We start from the raw sequence: 22,405 nt of genomic DNA on the forward strand, positions 1-22,405 counted from the left end.
AGAGAAAGGAAGAGCAAAAGGAGATGTCACAAAAGAAGGAAAGTAAAGGAAAGATGCTTGTGCAAAGCAAGACACACAGAAATGAGCTTGTGTGTACTGAGGCTTATGTATGTAACGGGGCAACACAATGAAGCTGAAACTGGCAAATATGAAAATAGCATGAAAACAGACATTGCTTATGCTATTTCCATTGTCCAACTGTCAAACACCTTCTGGGAATGCTAGGGGTGGTAATAGCTGTGTAAGCATCTCTTTAACAGGTTCTTCCAAAAGGGGATTTCTTGAAAACTGCTGGGGTCTGACTCTAGCCCATATGGGCTCAGAAACGTCAGAGAAAATGCTGGCTGCACTTTTTCCAGAGCTATTTGCATATGTTCTTTAGTATGCAGAATGGCTCTGTATGTAATTGAATTGTTGTTTTTGCCTCTATTAATACATATGCAAATGAGTCACTACTGCAGCTGTGCTGTATTAATCATATGTGTGCTTCTGTCTGTCTGCCCTGCAGGCTCAGGGTCGGAGGGAGGGGGGAAGAGGGAATTCAGGCTCTTTAACCTACAAGAAAACTCACTCAAGCAGACAGAGGTCTGTGAGCCAACAGCAGGCCCAAGTTACAACTGAAATGAAGATAAGCTGGTCATTTTTCAGTCCATACAGATACAAAAGGTATCTGAAAAGTTTGGCACAATGGACTGTTACTCTAGATAGGATGAATATGCTACCAGTTCATTCTTTCCTTGAGGGAAAAAATAAAGTTATAACTTGACATGCCACAAAATATCCATCCTGTTGGCTTGCCAAGTATATTTACTGCCACATGTATATATCTGTTCAGCAAATGCACTTGGTGTTCTGGGAAAGCTGAAGCACTTATATAGGTCCTATCATAATTATCAACCTCTTCCAGAGAATGGCAGGAGGCAGAGAGAATCATGTGGGAGAGTTTTTCATTCATGTTTGCTTTGAAAAATTTACTGGGATTACCAGTAAAACTTGAAATCAAAAGTAAGCGAGGGCTACTTAGATGCCAACTGCAAAGCTTATGTATCCACCATGAAAAAGATTTTTGAGTTGATACATTTTGAGGTTCATTCTTTCATGCAAATTATCACAGTCTCTTTCTCAGCAGGTATCCTAAGAGTGAGGACTATTTACATTCCAATGCTGTAAGATCTGCTTGTGGGATAATTCTGAGATTTTTTTCATTCAGAAACATATGGCTTGTTGAAAGCTACAGTTGGCAACCAATGAGATGTCGCAAAACCTTGCATATATGCTTTAATGAAAACATTTTTAAAATTGCTACTAAGAGCAAATTATTTAAAAATATATACACATATCAAAAGAAAGCAAATACTTGCAGGCATGAGAGCTGCTCACAGAACGAGACTCCCACTTGATGTAAATGGGGGCAGTCTATTTAGATCAATGAAACTGTGCCCACTTGCTCCAACTGTACAACTGGACCTTGATCTCTAGTAATCTCCTTTAAAATGGTCATTTTGGCTACCCCATGTGTAGAACAGGTGGTGGGTATCCTGTAGCCAACACACTTTTAAAATCAGAAATTAATGGGTGGCAGGAGTGGGGAGTATAGAAGCTGCATTAATATACCTTTAAAACCTACTTGATGGGGCATCCATGCAACAAAAATATAAACATATTATGCCATATTATTATTCTTACCAGCATTTGTGATGGTTATCAAAAACATGGCTATTAATATACATGAATATAGTCAACTGATGGTAGATGGACAACTGCCATCTCTTGGTTATGCTAATGAGAAGTGTTTCAGTAAATGTACTAAGCTGTTTTTCCAGATGCATGTGCTCACGGTGTAGACCTAATTCTATTTTTTATGCTTAAGTAGATTGCACCAGTTTTATAATATTGTAATTAAACTGGGCATTAATGATTAATTCCACCACAAATTAAGCAAGAATCCTATTAATGAGTCTAGGTAAAGTAGAAAAGCAAACACTGAAGGAAATGTTAGCTCCAAACACTGAAAAGATGAGGCTGAGATGGTATTTAAGTTATATACTGCCCAGTGCTAAGAAATAAACAATCTTCTTGTTCTCCAAATGTTGTGGATAATATCCTAGGCAGGTCATATGGATTCTACAGTAAATGAAATATGGATAAAGTATTGCCACCTCTTGGCTACATTCCATGAAAACAATAACAGGTCACAAGGTTTGTTTTCTTGCCAATCAGAAATGATTCAAAGGTATTTGTAGTCCTGTTAGATGCCCTCCGTGGTATCAAAAGGCTTACTATTTCCATTCAGATAAGTTATTACCTTAGGTAGCCAGTTTATCATAGGCTGTTAGGTACTATCAGCAGGCTGAAAGGCAATTGTTTAGTTTGGTCAAAAAAAGAAGGTACCTATAGGCAACTGTAAGAAACTTGGTAAAAAAAAAAAGTAATGTTGAAAACTGGGAAAATGTTCCCAATAGTGAGAGACAAAATTGTGCATGAGCCTTCTGAGGATAGTGGTTAGGTCCCAGCACCAGAGGTGTTTCACATTAAACCACACAAAGATGCATTTTAGGCTAAGTACAGAGTAAAAAAGCCTGAGGTTGAATCAATTCAATTTTCACAGGTTAATCTAAACTGCATAGATTGAGCCAATAAGTAAGTGAATAGACATTTACTTTTGATTCCATAAATGCAGTCACATGCCTGCAGTGGACCAGACCAGAAGCTGGAGGGCACTAGAGCATGCCTCCTTGCTCGGTTGGAGCAGACAGCTTGAGCCAAATCTAGCACACCCACCCTGCAAGGGGGGTTTCCAAAGGAGGTGCAAAGCATCCTGGGATGCTGCAGGACTGTGAGTTAACTTGATCCTGATGGGGATCTGGGACAGAAGTTCAATAAACCAATTTAACCTAAATCAATTAAGTCTGATACTACATCCATCCAGGTATATCTTAAACCAGTTTGGGCCATTTTGAAAGTGGTTCATGTGCACTGAACTTCTGTAGTGTTACTGATTTGAACTGGTTTCTGATCACCTTTATTGGCTTATGTGTAATTTCTGGCTGCCTATACACATGCTTGGGGGTGGGGAGCGCAAGCATGTTAATTAGAGTGGTTCCCGGACAGTGATCTAATTAAAACAACTCACCATTACGTGTATTAAGCCCCCATTGCATTTCAAAATGGCTGAGAGATGCTTTATCTAAAGCTCATTAAACAAGGTTTACCTAAAGCCTTCCTATGGCTATTTTGAAATGCATGGGGTCTTAATACATGTGAGGGTGAGGCAACACTGGAGCTTTCCAATTAGAATGTGGAGCAGACTCAATTAATCTAATTAGAATGTGAATGAGCACATTTATAGGCACCCTCTGTCCCCAGCCTTAGAGACAGATCCTGTACTGGTAATTAGAGGGAGAAACTGAATGGCTTATAGGTCTTCCCCATTCTCTAATTTCTTTGATGCTATGAATTCCAAAATGAGGCTACTTCAGATGAAGCCAGCAAAGCTGTCCTTCACATTCACTTGGATTCCTTGGGAATTATGTATTTACAATACACATAGGATAGTTGGAACAGGCTAACATTTTATTACATAAGGAGAAATACTGGTTAGACAGGTTTAACTTCTTTTTTTGTTACTGGAAGTATAATTAACATCTAGCTGGTATTTATATGAACTTAGATATCTACATCCAGATTTTACAACAAAAAATCCTTAAAAAGCTCAATTCAGAAGAAGAATAGTTTGGAGACCCACTTCATAGTCAGATTTTCAAAAGTGTTCAAATATGTTCACTTTTTTTGAAAATCTAAATGTGATCCAAACTCGTCTGATAATGTCATCAAGATTACAGGTATTAAATATTTTGAAGTTCAAACACTGGCATGAATTTTCCCACACCACTGCAAAGAATAGGATCACATTAAGAATGAAAATTGGACCCAAACACTCAGGAATCAATATGAGCATTTCTTCAACAGCATATAGGGAGGGGCAAAACATGCACAAAAGGAATATGCAACTTTATTTTAATGTGAACTTCTCAAGTGATCGGCCATTAAAGATGGAGAACAATTGTCATAATACTTTCACATTGAATTTTTTAGCATGTTTCCATTTGTTTGTGTATTAATAGGTTCAAATTACCACAATCAAGAAAGCATATAATCTTTTTTCATGCTATGATGATGAAAAAACAAAGTTCACATGTGAGTACTTTAAGCTATTAATTGTATTTTTCCCAACAGCAGATGTTTGCAGGGAGTATATATTACATCAGACTGTCATATTGTTTTGAAAAGACACAAAATGCACATACAGTAACAGTATACAGGCAGCTGTCATTATGCATTTGGCATCACCTTTCAATATAGCTAGCTACTTGTGTATACAGAACTTGTATTACTGCCAATTAATCAGTCATTGTCATAATCTCATGATCGGACAACCAAGATGGGGATCCAAGCCATTCAAATGCTTCATAGTATAGATTGTCCTCTTTGTATCTAGCTATCTAGGCAGTTGCTTTGTGTTGTTTAATAAATGCTCAGGAGTCAGGTTGTGTCAGAAAAGAAAATAAGAAAAGTCATCTCAGACAGAATCTGTTCAGGTTCTGAGAAACATCTCATTCGCACTAAGTATACCCAAATGCTTAACAATGATTTTAGAATAATCACTCCCATATCATTTAATTTTCACTTAGCTCCATCATAAGCACATGATATTTAACCTAATAGGCTTAACTACCCATCTGCAAAGTGAGAGAACTTAAATCCCACAGCTTCTAGGCCATATGTGAAAAAACAGGGGTAGGCAATTATTTGGGTTGGAGGGCCACTTAGGGAGTTTTAGTGAACTGTTGCACGCCAGGTCACTACCCCCTCCCCCCACCCCCAAACACAACAGTTCACCAACACTCCCTAAATGACCCTGCCCTCTGCATGGCTGGGCAGATGGGATGGGGCCACAGGTGGGCAGGTAGTGGCATCTGGGAGCAGATGAGCAGGGCCAGAGCTGGGATTAGGATCTTGGGGCCATGACGGTGTTGGGCTGGGGACCAGGCAGAGCTGTAATCATCTCTCTGCATGCAACAGATACCAGTTCCACAGGCGGAGAGCAGATTGCGGCTCTGCCCCAGGTCACCGCCCCATGATCCTGAGGTGTCTATGGAAACTGGCTGTGATCCACATGGACAGATGGATGGGATGGGGCCACGAGCAGGCAGGGAGCAGTGTCTGGGAGCATGATGGGTGGGTGGGGCTGGGATTTCAGGGCAGTGACAGCACAGCATTGGGGGCATGTGGAGAGCAGATTGTAGCTCTGCCCAGGCCTCAGCCCCATGCTATCACTGCCTAAGGGCCTTGGCCCTAGTCCTACCCACTTGGTCCTACTTCCAGATGCTGCTCCCCACACACCTACAGCCCCATCCCATCTGCTTGGCTGTGAGACCCTGGGATCATGGGGCAGTGACAGCATGGAGTCGGGATGAAGACTGGCAGTGGCAGCTAGAAGGAACCACCACTTCTGGGAAGCGAATCCAGCTGTTATGCCACCCCAACACTATTGTGTGCCCAGGGGTAGCGGGATTAGCCACATGCACTATGCCCTGGGCTGCTCCCTGTGCCTGGGCCAGGTAGGGCTGAGGAACCTGCTGTGGGCTATAAAAAATCCCTTGGTGGGCCGGATCTGGCTTTCAGGCTGTATTTTGCCCACCCTGTGAAAGAACCATCTTCAAATTAACTCTATACACTAATTATACAATACCTCAGACCTTTCAAGTCACCAGCTTTATTTAATCAACTTTAGATGCCAGGTCAAGATCAAGTACCTGCAAGCTATATATTAAAGGCCAAAATAACCTTCATTCTATCTAGCTCTTCTTCATCTGAAATGGAACACCACTTATCCTCAAGGATTGGTACCCCTCTTCTCTGTTAAACACTTCACTGTGATTAGCCCAGGTAGATCTTAGTACTTAAATACATATGAGGTTGTGAACCCAAGTAACTGAATATGGCAAAAATCACTCCCTACCATAAATATGTTTTATTAGAAAGAAGCCATGCTTTCTAATGAAACATTTCACACTGACAATTGCCTTTTTAAAGAGAAGTTAGTGAGAGTGAAAGATGCTGAATTAACAGTCCTGAAGTCTCATATCCACAGAAGAGACACAAATGGTATTAATTTAATCTTCTTCAGCATGGCCACAGCAATCTACTTCCTCTCAGATTTCTACCAATGTGAAGGCTCCATGTGAAGGTTGTTTTAGTCTCCATGCTTCTACATGTTTTAGTCTCATTAACCTTTCCTCTGAAACTGCCAGCAAAGCTAACCAAATAGTGCTAACTAGTTAACTTCAAATTACTGACCTTCCAGGGTTGTGTTAGCAAGGGGCTTTCAAAACAAAAGCTATGGGCCAGATCCAATTCCGACTATTAGGCATCTAAGTGGTACTTATTATCTATGGATATAGACAAAAGTCTGCTGCTTGGGAGCATACACCAGCTGTTTTGTAGCTATAGCTGTTACATCTGCATGATCCTGTAGTGATACAAATAAAAAAAATCATCCTAACCTTGAATCTGAATAAGACAGGGTTAAAAATTGAAGGTTTTGCTACACTTCTAGAACTATAAAACAATGAAAATGTAACAGTTGCACCTCACCAATAGTATTCCTCTGTATCTTGTGATATTGCTACAATTGTTTTGTCTGTCTATATCCTAAGTGTCATCCTATTCCACTCTGCTCAAGTCCATGAAAACTGTTAACTCAGCCTGAGTAGGTCTTTCTCCTCATTTCATTCAGTGACTTAGAGTGTAAACAGGTGTTGCCTTTGTGCCACCATAAACATTTTTATGGTGGCACAAAGGCCAAGCAAACAGATGTCCATACCCCTTGTCGTGCCACAAATGCCCACAATTTATAGCCATGACATAGGTGCCATGAATTTGTGCTGTTATTTTGTGGTAGACGTCTGTTTGCTTTAAGGCAGGAGAGCACAGACACTCTTGAGCTGCCTGCACTCTCCAGCTGCCCTGGGAATCCCCTGTATGCCCCTGAAGCCCCAGGAGTCTCTCCCAGGAGTGGCAGAGTCCTGACCCTGCAGGAAGGGACATGCCTGGGGGGTGGCAAATCAGGGCAACTGCCCCAGGTCCTGCGCTTTCAGGGACCCCGTGGACAGTGCTGTACAGGCCCTGCCACAGGCATGTACCGCTGCTGCAGGCACTGCTGCTGCCAAGCACTGCTGGTTCCAGCCGCTTGCTGCCCCCTCAGCCCCCAGCTCCACCGTCTCCAGCCACTCAACACCCCATCTCCCTCCGGCTCCACCAGCTCTGGCCACTCACCACCCTTCCCCCTGCTCCCGGGACCTGCACAAGCTGATATGCCCTGGGCCCCACACACCCCTAGGGATGGCTCTGCCTGCAGGACAACAGGTGATATCTATTTTACCCAGTGAGGTGGATCAGCTGTGTTAGGACACCTCCTGGCACAACTCAACTCATCTGCTTCATTTGGCAATGTCTGTTTATATCCTTAGACTTAAGGCTAAGATTTAAGTGTGTAACAAAACTAGATTCATTAACAGTTTCTCAGGGACTCAAGCAGAGTGGAATGAGCCTGCCTTTAGACTCAGACACCTAGGTGCTACTTAGACTGCAAACAGATATTCAATTTTGTGCCACCATATAAACTGTTATGGCAACAAAAAACAAGTGAACAGATGTCATAGCCCTTTGTTGAGCCACAAACATTTAACTTCTGTGGCACCAACCAAGATAGTAACAATTTGTGCCACCTTTTTGCAGTTCACGTCTGTTCACCAGAGGTAGGAGACTGTGGGCTGCCAATGACAGCTTGCACTCTTGCTGCCCCAGGCAGACACTCCCCTGGCCTCAGGGGCCCAATCCTGGGAGAAAATGGTCCTGGGTGCCTCACCCTAACTTGGAGCATGTGCCTGCAAGTGGGAAAACCCACACTTGTAGACATGCCCCCCGCCCACCCACCCCAACCTCCCATGTCAGGCATGGAGGAATCTTCTAGCAAGGGATTGCCCTGGAACATGTTGCAAAGCACAGAGGAGGGAACTCCCCTAGAGGTTCCCAACTCCACTTGCACATGGTGCTCCAATCTGGAGACAGCAGCAAGGAAAGTGTGCTGAGTGCCAGAGAGTGCATCCATCATGCTGTCACCCCTGAAACAGGGTGCAATTGGAAAGGAGAGTTCCTCCCCTGTGTTGCAGACCACCACTGGGGGAATCATTCTCCCAGCATACATCTGTAAGTGCTGGATGCTTTCCCCCACCTCTGCTTGCACACCAAAGCAGAGAAATCATTGTTCCAATGTGCCTGTACACGCAGAGAGGGGAACTCCCTTTGCACATGGCCACAGACCTAGGGGCAGACTGAATGTAAAGCACTAGCATGATAAGTGCAGTGACACCCCTGAAAACCCAGGAAGGGCAGAGGACAGACCTTGGGGAATGACAACCCATCAATATCTGTTAGATGTCCATGAAGTGGATCAGGATGTCTGTTTTCAGCTTGAGATGCCCAATAGGTGGAATATAATGTGGCCTATGATTTCAATGACAAAAAAGTTATTTTTTTGTTTTCTGGTTTTTTACCATAGGAAAATTAACACATGCTGGCTATCCTTCTCTACAGAGTGCAGCAAAGTCACTTCAGTTTACCTGCAAGGTAAATTTGGTAGGGTCATCTAAAGTGGGATATAGTTTGTGATCACTTCTAGCTACTTCATGGTATGTAGTACAGGCACCCTAACTCCATTACTAGTGCTCTTTATCCACTTAGGTTTTTATAATGGGATAACCATTGCATGTTTATTATCTCACTAGAAAAACAAAACAAAATGATGCCTTTGTGTCTGTGAAAATAAAGCTAACAAGTGTATCAGACCCTGACTACAAGTGACAAAATCTCTTGCTATTTCTTGCCTTGAAACTGTGTCACTTTTTGACCTCCACAGAAAAAGACATCATGGCTGTTAGCACACAAAGGGCACTCCACACACAAATGTGCACTGACAGATGTTAATGAAGGTGCTCCACTTCGCAGCGCCTTCATCTGAACTCTCATATAATGAGGATTTAGATTGTTGTACAATCAGGCACTTTTAAAGCACTCTGTAGCTGTGAACTTCTGTGAGGGCATAGCTGTAGAATGCTTTTGAGGGGCTGATCATGCAACAAATGTAACTTCTGTCTGCACCCACAGTCTGAAGGAGTAACTAAAAGGAAAAAAGTGGAGATACTGGGTGAGGAGAAGTTTGACCCATTGGGATCATGGGACATCCTGGGTGTTTTCACTGAAAAACTATTGTTACACACTTTGTAGATAAATTTCCGAAGTAAGAGAAAATACCTCTCCAAATGATGTCCCAGATTTTAACTGGTACACATTCACTTATGCAGCATAGAGCTGGTTTCAGACCAGCAATATATTTCACATAGGTTATCCAAGAGTCACCCTTCTTTGATGTATGCTGGACTTGATCTAGTTCTTGAGGGATATAACACACTTTAATCCAGTAACTAAACTCTGAGCTACTGAGTCCCAACAAGTGAGAATGTCATAACAATGTGTCAAATGTTTCTCAGCCTGATTCAGCTCCTCTGGCATTAAAGTTAGATACCCATTTTGGATTCAGCATCAAAATAGATGCTTAAAATGGTAACAGAAGCCAGGGTCCTGATGCTGCTAAGTGAATCAGTGTTCAAAATGAAGCAGTATTTCTAAAATTTTCATAATATACTCATGGCTTTAGAGATATTAAACCTGGGATTTTTATGGGACCTGTGAAAATTAGTGATTCAATTTTTCATCCATTGACTGACTACCAACTCCTGCTTCAGTCCTAGCCAGAATCACAACTGAACAAGACAACATATGTAAACTTGCTCAATCTTTTTTTTCCCTTCATGTTCACCAGCACAGGCACATGAGACCTATGGTACTTTCCACATTTTCTGTGGTGAAATGGTCATTCTCATCCTACCTTCAACTCAGAATACTTTGGTTCAGCATCTGCCAAACTACAAGCCAACACTAGTTCTGAAATGGAAGACAAGACCTCACCAGCCCCTTTTATGACTTACTTATATCAGAACAATTCTGAGCAAGTGCTGAAAGAGATCTCAGGGTGTGTGTAGATGAAATGGGGGCCCTAAACTGAAGTGGTAGGTTTTAAAAAACACCACTTCAATTTAGGGCTGATTAAACCCCCATGTTGTGCACACACCCTGCTGACTTACCTACCTCTCTGGCGGGGGGGTCAGGGGGGTGGGGAGGAGGCGAGCTGCTGGCAAGCGGAGTGGTCCTTGGGCTGCTGTGTGGGGCTGGTGTTTCTCTCTGTCGCAGTGGCGGCTCTCCACTCCAGATGGGACCCACCCACAGGCACCCAGCTTGAGCGGTCCCGGGGGGCACCACGGCCATGGAGGGAAGGACCGGGCCCCCACGCAGTTCATGCAGGCAGGCAAGCTCTGGTTTCGGGGGCGGAGATCAGGCTCACCACTTTTCTTGGGAGGAGTCTGCTTTCCCGGACTGCTGCCAGGCTGCCTGCAGGGCTTCCTGCAGGACTTCCTGCACAGCCGTGAAGCTACACGGAGCCCAGTACTTCACTCCACGGCTGTAAGGACAGCAAACTAAAACTCCTTCAAGGAGTTTTAGTTTGCTGCACCCCAAGTCATTTAAGGCACATTACACCGCCGAATTTCCTACAGTGACTGGAATTAATGCGCAATATGCCACTGACATGTGCAAACACCAATACCATTAAAGGGGTGCAAAAGCATTTAACCCGCTTTAAAGTGTCATGCACACACACTTCTCGTTTTGTCTATGCACAGCCTTAGAGTCTTCAAAATTCTGTTTCTTCATTTCTAGTCAGTTGTTTTTTTTGTTCTCCCTTCTTGCTCCTATCTGTGCATGTGTGGTAGAACACATGTCTCCACTACAAGCACTTTATCAGGATTGAAGTTATTTCCCAGAAGTCATTTCAGGAGGATGGCATATGCTTCACTACTTTTATAGCCCTGTGGCACTTAAACTGCCCATGTTATTTGTAGCTCATAGAATCAGAAACTAACACATAGTGTAGCTTTTCATATAAAGGCACAATAGGAACGAATGTATTAACCTCTGTGGTGCATAGAATGTGTCAGCTTACACACTGGCAGCTATTCTGTAAAACTCAACTGACTAACTCCATAAAAAGCTCTAGCAGAATTGTCTCCCATCTTTTCCTGTGCTAGTTGAACCAAGAGGATTAACCTAGTGTAGTTTAAAAATGTAGCTGCGTGCACATAGTTTTGAAAATGTTCAGCTCTTCTAAGCAAGTACTGAATATCCCACATGGCCTGACAAATGGTAATGAATAGATGTACATATACTCAGTAGTGAATCTGGTTTTACAAAAGAATATCAAGTCAGGTTTTTGAAAAACTATAAATGATTTGGATCTGGATCCCATTTATCCAAAACCTTCTCCAGGCCCATTTTTAGCAGTGAACCACAAATGCCAAAACACAAAATTCCAACTGCAGCTATCACACTTGCTAAAATTCAGTGGGCTTAAATCTGGTCATTTTGGTTTGGAAAAGATCTGCAAAAATCTGATTCAGATCCTTGATCAGGTATTCATTATCTCTAGTCCCAGTCTGGGTCCTGGAACAGCTCTTTAGCATGGCTCAAACAAGGTTCTATAATATTCTTATAACATAGTTTTGTAATGCCATAGTGTTAAATTAGTAAAATTATTAATTACTTGCATTACAGCAGCACCTACACTATGCTGGGTAACTTAAAACTATGTAGAAGGGTGCAGTTAGTGCCCTGAAGAGCTTATAGGTTAAAAAGACAATCGTGGTAAGTGATCTTTAAGCAGTTTAAAAGTTTTTATCAGTGCAGGCTTTTTCTGTCTACGAATAGTTACTGGTTGACACATAGGCAGTTTCTAGGACACTGTAATGTAAAAGGAAAGCAAGTATGTTTTTTTCCTATTAAGAGTTAAAAGCACAAATCTCAAAATCAAAATTAACATAGATGTAAACAATATATATGTTCCTACTGGTAAATGGAAAACCTGAGATGGCTTGCACTTAATTTAGCTTCAGACGCTAATTTTAAATGAAAAGAATGCACCAAAAACATTGTGAGTTTCATTGTGTTCTAATGGAATAGAAAACTGTTTTCCATATTTACTTAACCTTTGCCTCTTCTGCATTGTTTCCAGACTTACCTGCAGTTGAAGTGGGCCTAAGCCTGGTGTTGCTGCGGCAGCAGCTGCCATGGTAGTTGGGATCAGCTGAACAGGGTAAGGGTCACCTAAGTAAGAGAATAATAGAGGCGTCAGCACCTTTTATCTACTCTCCACCTGCAAATTAAAGTCCTACATTCACTATTTCCAAAAGCCTTCTTTTGTGTGCCTTGCTGAGGCCTAATGAAAAGCTCTATTGTGCAGCCTTTTACTAACACTCTTTTCACAATTCTGGCTGAGAGAGGAATGTGAATAAAAGGCACAAGCAATTAAGGCGGAAACCTCATCCTTTTTCATGATGTATTTAGGGAAATGGAAAGAAGTGCACATTGATCAGAGGGCTATACTTCAAAAAAGAGAATGAAAAAAAGAGAGAGAGGGAAAAGAAAAGGAAAACAGTACAACCTTGATAAGATCACAGCATTAGAAGGGGACAAATTTACAGGCTTGTCCAGAATATGAAGTTAACCAAACTGAGATCATTGTTAGTAAACTGAACCTCGTGTAGATCAAATATTAGGATTTATGTGAACAAGAACTGACACTCTCTTGAATGCTACATCTCATCTTTGGTGAAGGCAATCTTATTTTACGGAGTCAGGCCTGGATCCTGCAAAAGGGATAAGTGTATGAACTCAAGGGTGAAGTCAAAGAGATTAGATGAAAAGGTCAGAAGCTTTGCTGCTTAGTAAAACTGAGATAACTTAAGGCCAGAAACTGCATTGTGCTAGGCAGTTTACTCTAAATAGGAGTAAAATAACAGTTTTAAAGATTGGATATACTTTTCGTGGAAAATGTTCATTTGCTATCTGTGATGGCAAAAGTCAATAAGGAGAGACATGTTTCATTCTGAAAAGGAAATAGACATTTCTGATTTGTCTTTAAATATCTGACTGTTAAACAGACTCTTATTTGTCCTCCTACTGATCAAACCAAGAGGAAGGTGGATTATATTTTGTCTCCAAATTACAAAATGTTTGTCCAGATGATAAAATGACCCTGTCCACTCAATTAATAAAGATCATCAGATCACTGGTGCATCAGTGCACCATAGATTGAGCCATTTGAAATAAGATTAGGGCAGATGAGGAAAGATGCTGCCTGAGACTGCAGTACCTTTGTTTCAACATGCATGCTGAAGTTTCCCTATAACATTTGTTGAGCAAACTGAGGGTGGGGACAATGAAAGGACCTTGCAGAACATTAGATACCATCATTATAAAGTATTAGAAAATAACATTTTGTAATAACAAAATCAAAACTCCTGAAAAAGATGAACAGGAGGAAAAATACTCTACGTTTTTTTAAAACATTGAAGCAGGACGTGGTAAAATTTAGATACATGCTTTCAGGAAAGCAACTAATGTTTAGATTATCCTGCAGCAATGCTCTCTTCTTGTATAGAATTTTTCATGCGAGGATCTCAGCATCTTGTAAACATTAAATCTTGCAGTTCCCCTGTAAGATGGATCAGTAGTAGTAAACCTAATCACAGATAGGCAAAGTGAAGCCCATAAAAATAATAAAATAATAATAAAAATAATACCAGGATTTGGAAACAATTAAACAATGCTTTACTTTAAGGGACTTACATGTATGATGATTGTTAAAAATATATGTAAGGGCTTTGCTGAATTAAGCTAAAATTACTCTCCAAGGACACAGAGCCTAGTAATCTAAAAGCTAAGACCATGAACCAAGAATCATAGTTTCATAGTTGTTTCATAGTTGGTAGGGTTGGTAGGGACCTAAGCAGATCATCTAGTCTGACCCCCTGCCATGGGCAGGAAAGGATGCTGGGGACAAATGACCCCAGCTAGGTGATTATCTAGCCTCCTTTTGAAGACCCCCAGGGTAGAGGCGAGCACCACTTCCCATGGAATTTGGTTCCAGCTCCTAGCCGCCCTTACTGTGAAGCAGTGCCTCCTGATGTCTAGCCTGAATCTGCTCTCAGTCAACTTATGGCCGTTATTCCTTGTTACTCCCGGTAGTGCTTGGGGGAACAGGGACTCTCCCATTGCCTGCTGGTCTCCCTTGGCAAGTTTATAGGCGGCCACCAGATCCCCTCTCAGCCTTCTTTTGTGGAGGCTGAACAGGTTCAGGTCCCATAGCCTCTCCTCATAGGACCCGCCCTGCTGCCCCCAATCATGCAAGTGGCCCTCCTCTGGACCCTCTCAATGCTGTCCACATCCCTCCTGAAGTGCGGCGCCCAGAACTGGATGCAGTACTCCAACTGCAGCCTGACCAGTGTTGCATAGAGGGGGAGGATCACCTCCTTGCACCTGCTCGTGATGCATCTATGGATGCATGACAAGGTGCGGTTAGCCTTCCTGACTGCATCTCCACATTGGCAGCCCATGTTCATCTTGGAATCAATAGTGACTCCAAGATCCTTTTCTGCCTCTGTGCTGATGAGAAGGGAGTTCCCTAGCCTGTAGGTATGCTGCTGGTTCTTCCTCCCCATGTTCAACACCTTGCACTTGTCCATATTGAAACCCATCCTATTCTCATCCGCCCACCTCTGTAACCTGTTGAGATCTAGTTGTAGCCTGTCCTTCTGTTCTAGCGTGATCACTTCTCCCCACATCTTAGGGTCTAGATGCCTACCTTCATGCATCATGATGCGTAACTTCCCACATCAGCCTCTAGTCCACACTTCTTTTTATAAAAACATGCTTTCTGTTCTGGTTTGATGTTTAACCACAGTATGCTATTGTTTCACATTTTTCATAGTCCATTGATTTAAGATTCTATTTCACATTTAATATCATTGATTGAAAAAAAGTTATTCCACGATTGAAATTCTTTTAGAACTATAAGCTGTGTAGAACCAAGATCTCTGCTTCAGGTTCGTTATTTTTTTTCATTTTTTTCAGTTCCCTCAAAATATTTTTAAAGAACAAGAAACAGAAAACAATTCTTAAAAGTTTTTAAGGTCCCTCCATGAACTTTTTGGGAATCTTTTTTTTTCTTTTTTTCTTCTTTTTGCTACTTCAGTATTATTCTGGTCAATAATAGAATTAGGCTTAAAACAATTCATTCTTTTTATTGAGTGCAATTGGTCATGCCTCTGCTAGCCTTTGTTTCCCAAGATTACCTACCACTGTAACTCTACTATGACTAGTCTATATAACTAATGTATAACTATATTAACCCCACCCTGCCTGCCACTGAACCTACGGAGCAATTTTGTGAATGTTTAAGTCATATACAGTAATGTGCAGAGAAATCAAGATTTCTTCATGATCATTTATACAGATACATGATAAAAGAAAGCTTATTTTCTGAAGTGCTTATGGTACCATTACACATTACATTTAGCATGTTATATTTAGGTTGTAGTGGGTGCATATACATGTGAAATTAAGGTGATGCAATAAACTCCAGAGCAGTTTGCACTGGAGTCAACTGCTTTCAGGTGCAGTGTCTATACATGTGCCCAGGACAGCAGCAATTTGAACTGGGGTGAAACAAGCCCCCAGATGGCTGGACTGACCAGGTGCAAAAACCTGGTCATCATCTGCACATGGGTTTTGGTGCAGTAAAGTACTTGGCCATAAGATAGTACTGTTCCTGACAGTACTATCCTATGGCTGAGTTAATTAGTTTACTGTGGCCTAACACCAACACACGTGTAGACTGGGCACATCTACACATGCCCCTATTGCGCAGTAACAGCCTGTACGGTGCCGAGCCAGTGTCACACAGTTATTTTTAGCCCCTATATCATCATAGCGACATGGTATATGGACAGAGTATGTCGCTATGGCGACGTAGCTGCGGCATCATGGTCTGTGCCCGCTGACGGTGTGTTGCCATAACATGTTGCTACAACAACGTAGCATCACTTGTAGACATGCTCACTCTGATGCTTTACTGCAGAGGTAGTCAACTCTGCAGTAAAGCACACATAGATGCACCCAGTAAGCACTTTCAACTGACCTTGAAAGTTTTTTGAGCAGTCCCATGTTAATACTTACTACAATCTAAATACAATCTAAGTAAAATCCCTGGTATGAGTGAGGAATGGGGGGTGCCGGTAATGTAAAAATGCTGGTTACTTGAGGGCACAGGGTTTCTGCCTAGACGCAGAGTGGGGGTGAGGGGAGATGGCGGTGGCTGCATGTAGAGCAAGGGGCAGAGGGGTGGTGGTAGCTGTATGGAAAGCGGCAGCAGCGGAGCATGGTGGGTGGCAGTGGCAGTCACCACGTGCAAGTTTTCCCCCTGCTCCCCTGCATCCAGACGGTTACTAGAGTGTGCCAGTTAGTAAAATACCAGATAACAGGGATTTTACTGTACTTTATCTGAAACTGGATCTGGTGTGATCCCAGGGCTGAGACTTAGGCCTTGTACAGACTTTCACTGTTCTCTCAGGGAAATCACAAGTGCACAGATGTTCAGGCTTTTTCTCCCAGGGTAAAAATGGCCATTCCTGGAGAAAAACAACCTGGTAACAATTAGGATTAACCAATTTCTCCTGAGAGAGCAAATATCTGTACATGACTTTTCTCAGAAGAGAACACGGTCCTCCAGCTTCTCTGCTCCCTCCCCAAGGAGACAATGTGTCACTCTCTACACTCTACTGCTCTAAAACACTTTCCCTTCACAATCTCCACATTGTGCTGCAGGGAAAAACAGGATGACCATGGGCAGTCTGGGTCAACTAATCAGCATTTCTGTGATCTGTTGCCAGGCAGACTCAGGAAGCCTGCAGCCCATGGAGAGATGTGGGCACAGGGTCGCCACAGCTGCACAATACAAGCTCTCCACTCTTCAGGGCCTCAGCATTTGAATGCCTATTGAAGCATCTCAGGGTAAGTTTCTCTACCAGGAGAATAAAAACCTGGGAAAATTCTCCTAGGTCAGTTGAATGTGTAGACATAACTTGAAAATCAGCTGATTTAGGTTTTGTCTGAGCAGTTGTAGTTAGTATTTAGACAAAAACAGCTGATTTTTAGTTTCAGCTCTGAGATGGCAACAGCTCCAATGCAAAACTCTGTTGCAGTATGGGGATTGAGAGCAATACTAGCACAGCACAGCAACTAGTTCAGCTTGGGGGGTGGGGGTGGGGAGGCAGGCTGGGATTGACACCAGCATGGCACAGGAACTAGTCCCAACCACTGCACTGCACTGAAGTTATGAACAAGTTCCTGTGCAATGCATGGTCTTGGACTGCTTCCCATTCTGTGCCGGTTTCACACTCAGGCCCAGGCCTGCACTGGAGCTTTGAACCAGCGCTAGTGCAGGGGGAGGGAGGGAGAGCCCAACAAACATGTGGCTTTCCTCCCCTCTCTCCCTTCCTCCATACCTCACTGCACCAGAACCTTGTTAGGTCAAGGCTTCAGTACAGTAAGGATTCTAAGATCCCAGCAAACAACTTTGCTAGACTCCTCCTCCTCCCACTGCCCCTGCTCTGCCCCTGCCCCTGCCCATATTGCACTGGAGTCCTCCAGCTGTATTACATCTGTGGAGCAGTTCAATATGTGTTAGCTAATACTATCTGGAGATACTCCTTGCCAGAAAAGGCTTAAATTTTTACTATGCTACAATGGCACTTAGCATGTGCTTCATTGCTTGAATTCTCGGATGCTAGCATTGAAAGTGCAGTTAGCTTGCGGTAAGTGTAACATGTAGCAACACCCTACTAATTTAGCAGATAAAGCAAAGTGTTGAAGGAGAAAACAGAGATGCAATTATTCTAATGATACCTTTACACACAACAGGAGAGCAGGACACATGTCTTGTGACTCTTAAAACTGCACAGTAGTCTCTCTCTCAAGACTGTTCTTTGAGATGTCCTTAACATTTCCCCTGGACCAATATTTAGATTTACTCTGAGCAGTTGTAGTTAGTATTTAGTTCTGGGGAATGCATCTGTTAACTATTTCATAAATACTTCAATAAATGTCATTTTTAGTTATAAAGAGTTGTTGCAACATCTCCCAAGGGCTGGGAATTTTCTCAAATGTGGAAGAAGGTATGTAGCTATTTGAAATAGCCTGTTGCCAAGCCATTCAAGTTTGTACTACTTGAAACATATTAACACATTTTCAAATAAAATTATACTGTATCCAATCAACAAAATTCAATCATGACATACTCCTGTGTTACAATCTGGCAGGGATTCTTAGGGTACTAATCTCCTCAATCTTTCAAACAACTACAAAAACTGATGGATTATGTAAGACTCTTAAATTATAAACTATCAACTATAGCTATTGGATTTTTCCTATTAAGTAAATAATAAAGTCAGGTTTTTATTATTTCTATTTTTTTGGAATAAATGGCATGTCAGAATCTAGAATGGGACAAGGGGTGGAATGCACATCATAAAAGCAAAAACAGAAGTGATTTATTTGGTAAATTCTTCTTCTATAAAAATAGTTGCTCCCATCTTCCCATAATTTAAGTATTGCTTAGATAAATAATATTACTCAGACATGACACTAAGGAGAGAGAGAGACCATAAGAAAGAGCATGTAATGATGACAAGGCATGGGAGAGAGGTGAAAAGGGTTGAAGAGGTACTTGTGAGCTACTTGTGTAAAAGGTAGGGAGTTAAGCACAGAATTGGCAGCTCAGTCTCGGAGGTCAATTGTAGGAATATCCCTCAAAAGATTACTTGAGTATCTTTGATGCAGAGGAAAGTTAGGAGAAAGAAGATATTAGTGGATGGAATATGGGACCTTAAGGTTACTTAGGAAATGAAGGTATTAGAGAAGAATGCTGCTGAGTACAGGTTTGATTTGCCAGAGATGGAGAATGAGATGTCTTGTGTGGGACACCAACACAAGCGAGGAATAGTGGAATTGTCTTTCAATGACCTACAGACACTGGAGAAGATCATCTGTCTTGAACAAATAGAAAATAATCATTGGAAGCTAGCTTGTGAATGCTGCCATCTCCAAAGAAAGTACTGAGTGTTGAAGAGAAAAGAGGTTAGAATTATGGGAGAATGGAGCTACTTGAGGGTATAAGAGAAAAGGGACAAACTAGCAACATCTCATCAGAATCCAGTGGTCTCTAAAAACCTGTAAGTTAAAGTTTCCAAAAGTGAGTCACCAGCCTTGGTTCCATCAGTTTCCAGCGACCCTTTAATCTTAAATGCCTAAATCACTTTTGATGAAGAGACTCAAGCTTCAGTCACATAGGCACTTTCTGGACATTTCATGTATAAAGATCAGGGCTGAATACTTTCCTTCTCACATTCATTTCAAATCCTTCATCCTATTTTACAAAGATGCTCATTTGTTCTTCTGCCTACAGAGGAGCACAGGATGGGAAAGGGACCCCTGGGCCATTAAGTCCATCCTCTCCAATCATCATTGTTCACCTGCCATTCTACTTTTGAGACTTGAACCTTTCCCACTGCTCCCTCTTTGTTTCTCTCTCATACAAGCACCTTCACATCATGCTCCATGGTGTCCCTTTTGCTTGGAATCTCTATCCTGTTCCTCTATATCATGCAAGTGCCCCATCTTTAAACATACCTTCATTTCACAATCCCCCGAAGACAAACCTCCAAAAACCCAATATGAGAAAATTGTTCTGGTAACTTAAGTCACTTTCTACTTTTCCAAACAAACCTCTCTCTTTAGTTTAAGAATAGCTTATTTGAGTTTGGTTTTAACTAAACCCTACTGAACTTAAACAAAACTAAATGAAGCCTAGTTAAAATTGGTATAACATTTTTCACACAAATCAGTTCAAAATTACTTCTTAAATTAAATCAGTGCAACTTTCTCATGTAGACAAGAGGCAATATCTGTGGAGACTCCTAAGAACTTCAAGAGCCTAGAGGATGTCAAAACCATCAGGCTGGACATGCCTCCAAGAAATAAGCCCTGTGCACTTGCATCTGTTCTGCATATTCCTAGGCCCAAAATTCAGGCAGAGTAGACATTCAGGAGCAGGCCTGAGAAGCTGGGAGTGGCTTAGAGCTTGGGTCCTCCCAAGACAGAAAGCCCAAGTGAAGTGGTGGGACAAATGTTCAGGGCTGCTCCATGTAATCTACTCCACGTAATTTTGTGGAGGTGGATAAGCATGGAATGGGTGGGGTTTATATTCTGACAGTTATATTCACTTAGGAGTTGGGTAAAATGGACCCTAAGTCCTATTCTCAAAAGCAGTTTAAGCACTTAGGAGGTCAAATGCCATGAAATCTCGATGTGCCTGCTCACTCAAATGTGTTTAGATGCCTAGTATCCCACTTATTTCCCAGTTCCATTTGAGGCTCCAACTACTTAGCACACTTTGAATGGGCTTTGGCTCTTAAGTTGCTCATATGCCTTTGAAAACCATATTCTAGTTCCAATACATTTTTTTTTATAAAATTACAAAATAAATATAATTTTAAAAGATGCTAGCAACAGGTGTTCATTCTACTAGTCAGTTACATTTTAAAACTATTTTGTGTATTCTCACTCATCTCATTTATACTGTTCCATGTTATAATCCTCTCCCAGTGTCTTGTCTTGTAATAGCCTGCTAGCACTTCAGAGTAGGCACCACCACTTTATAAAACTACAACAAATACTAATATTAAATTATAATGTGATTGTAGAGTCACTGGCCATTATCTTTGAAAACTCATGGTGATCAAGGGAAGTCCTTGATGATTGGAAAAGGGCAAATATAGTGCCCATCTTTAAAAAAAGGAAAAAGGAGGATCCAGGGAACTACAGACCAGTCAGCCGCACCTCATACCCTGGAAAAACCATGGAGCAGATCCTGAAGGAATCCATTTCTAAGAACTTGGAGGAGAAGGTGATTAGGAACAGTCAGCATGGATTCATCAAGGGTAAGTCCCAGAGGACTGGAAAAGGGCCAAGTGGTCCCTATTTTCAAGAAGGGGAGGAAGGAGGACCTGGATAATTGTAGGCTGGTTAGCCTCACCTCTATTCTTGGCAAGACCTTAGAAAAAATCATTAAAGATCACATTTGTGGGGGGCTAGCAGGTAACACAATACTAAAGGGCAACCAGCATGGGTTTATAGCAGGCAGATCCTTCCTGACTAACCTGTTTGTTTTTTTTATGACCAGATCACAAAGTGCATAGATGCAGGAGTAGAGGTAGATGTTATTTACCTGGATTTTAAAAAGGCTTTTAAACAGTGTTGCACCCAATTTTTATAAATAAACTAAATAGCTGTAATGTGGATTTTTTCAGTCAGGTGGGTGGAAAGCTGGTTTATGGGATGCACCCAGAGAGTGGTGGTGGATGGGTTAGTTTCTACCTGGAGAGATGTGGGCAGTGGTGTCCCCCAAGGCTCTGTCCTTGGACCAGTACTGTTCAATATCTTCATCAGTGATTTGGATGAGGGTGTAGAAAGCATTCAGTTCAAATTCACAGACAACACCAAACTATGGGGTACAGCAAACACACTAGAGGGCAGGGAGCGAATTCAGGTGGATTTGGACATCCAAATTTAACAAAGATAAGTGCAAAGTGCTGCACCTGGGGAGAAAGACTCACCAGTACACCTATAGACTGGGAAGTACCATTCTAAGTAGCATAGCAGCAGAAAGGGATCTCGGAGTCATTGTCAATGCAAAAATGAATCTGAGTCACCAATATGGTGAGGTAATAAGTAAGGTTAACCACAGTCTTTCTTGCATTAGTAGGTACATCATGTGCAGATCTAGAGAGGTGATACTTCCCCGTTATGTGGCACTGGTGAGGCTGCAGCTGGAGTACTGCATCCAGTTCTGGGTGCCGCACTTCAAGAGGGATGTGGATAACCTGGAAAGGGTTCAAAGGAAGGCTACTCACATGGTTGAAGGCCTGCAGGTAAGAACCTATGAAGACAGATTGAGGAACCTGAATCTCTTCAGCCTCTGCAACAGAAGGCTGAGAGGTGACCTGGTGGCTGTCTACAAGCTCATCGGGGGGTGGGGGGGGGAGGAGGGTCAGCAGGGAATAGGGGATACTCTGTTTACCAGGGCGCCCTTTGGGGTTATTAGGAACAATGGCCATAAACTGAAGGACAGCAGATTTAGATTGGACATCAGGAAAAAATTGTTTATGGTGAGGGTTGCCAAAATATTGAATGGGCTTCCAAGGGAGGTGGTGCTTTCCCCTACCTTGGAGGCATTTAAAAGGAAATTAGACAAGCACCTGGCTGGGGTTACTTGACC

The 22,405-nt window shown here is 42.2% G+C and overlaps 1 protein-coding gene across 2 annotated transcripts in view; it reads right to left on the bottom strand.

Annotated features, from left to right (window-relative positions):
* Nucleotides 1-22,405, bottom strand: part of SOX5 (SRY-box 5) — a 404,814-nt gene that overhangs the window by 110,413 nt on the left and 271,996 nt on the right. For both annotated transcript variants that reach the window (XM_025214719.1, XM_025214720.1), the window contains exon 8: nt 12,251-12,336. In XM_025214719.1, coding sequence (XP_025070504.1) covers nt 12,251-12,336 — 86 coding nt within the window. The remainder of the gene's footprint in view (nt 1-12,250; nt 12,337-22,405) is intronic.

This window comes from Alligator sinensis, unplaced genomic scaffold (assembly GCF_000455745.1).
Source record: "Alligator sinensis unplaced genomic scaffold, ASM45574v1 scaffold1024_1, whole genome shotgun sequence".
In the NCBI taxonomy this organism is placed as follows: domain Eukaryota; kingdom Metazoa; phylum Chordata; order Crocodylia; family Alligatoridae; genus Alligator; species Alligator sinensis.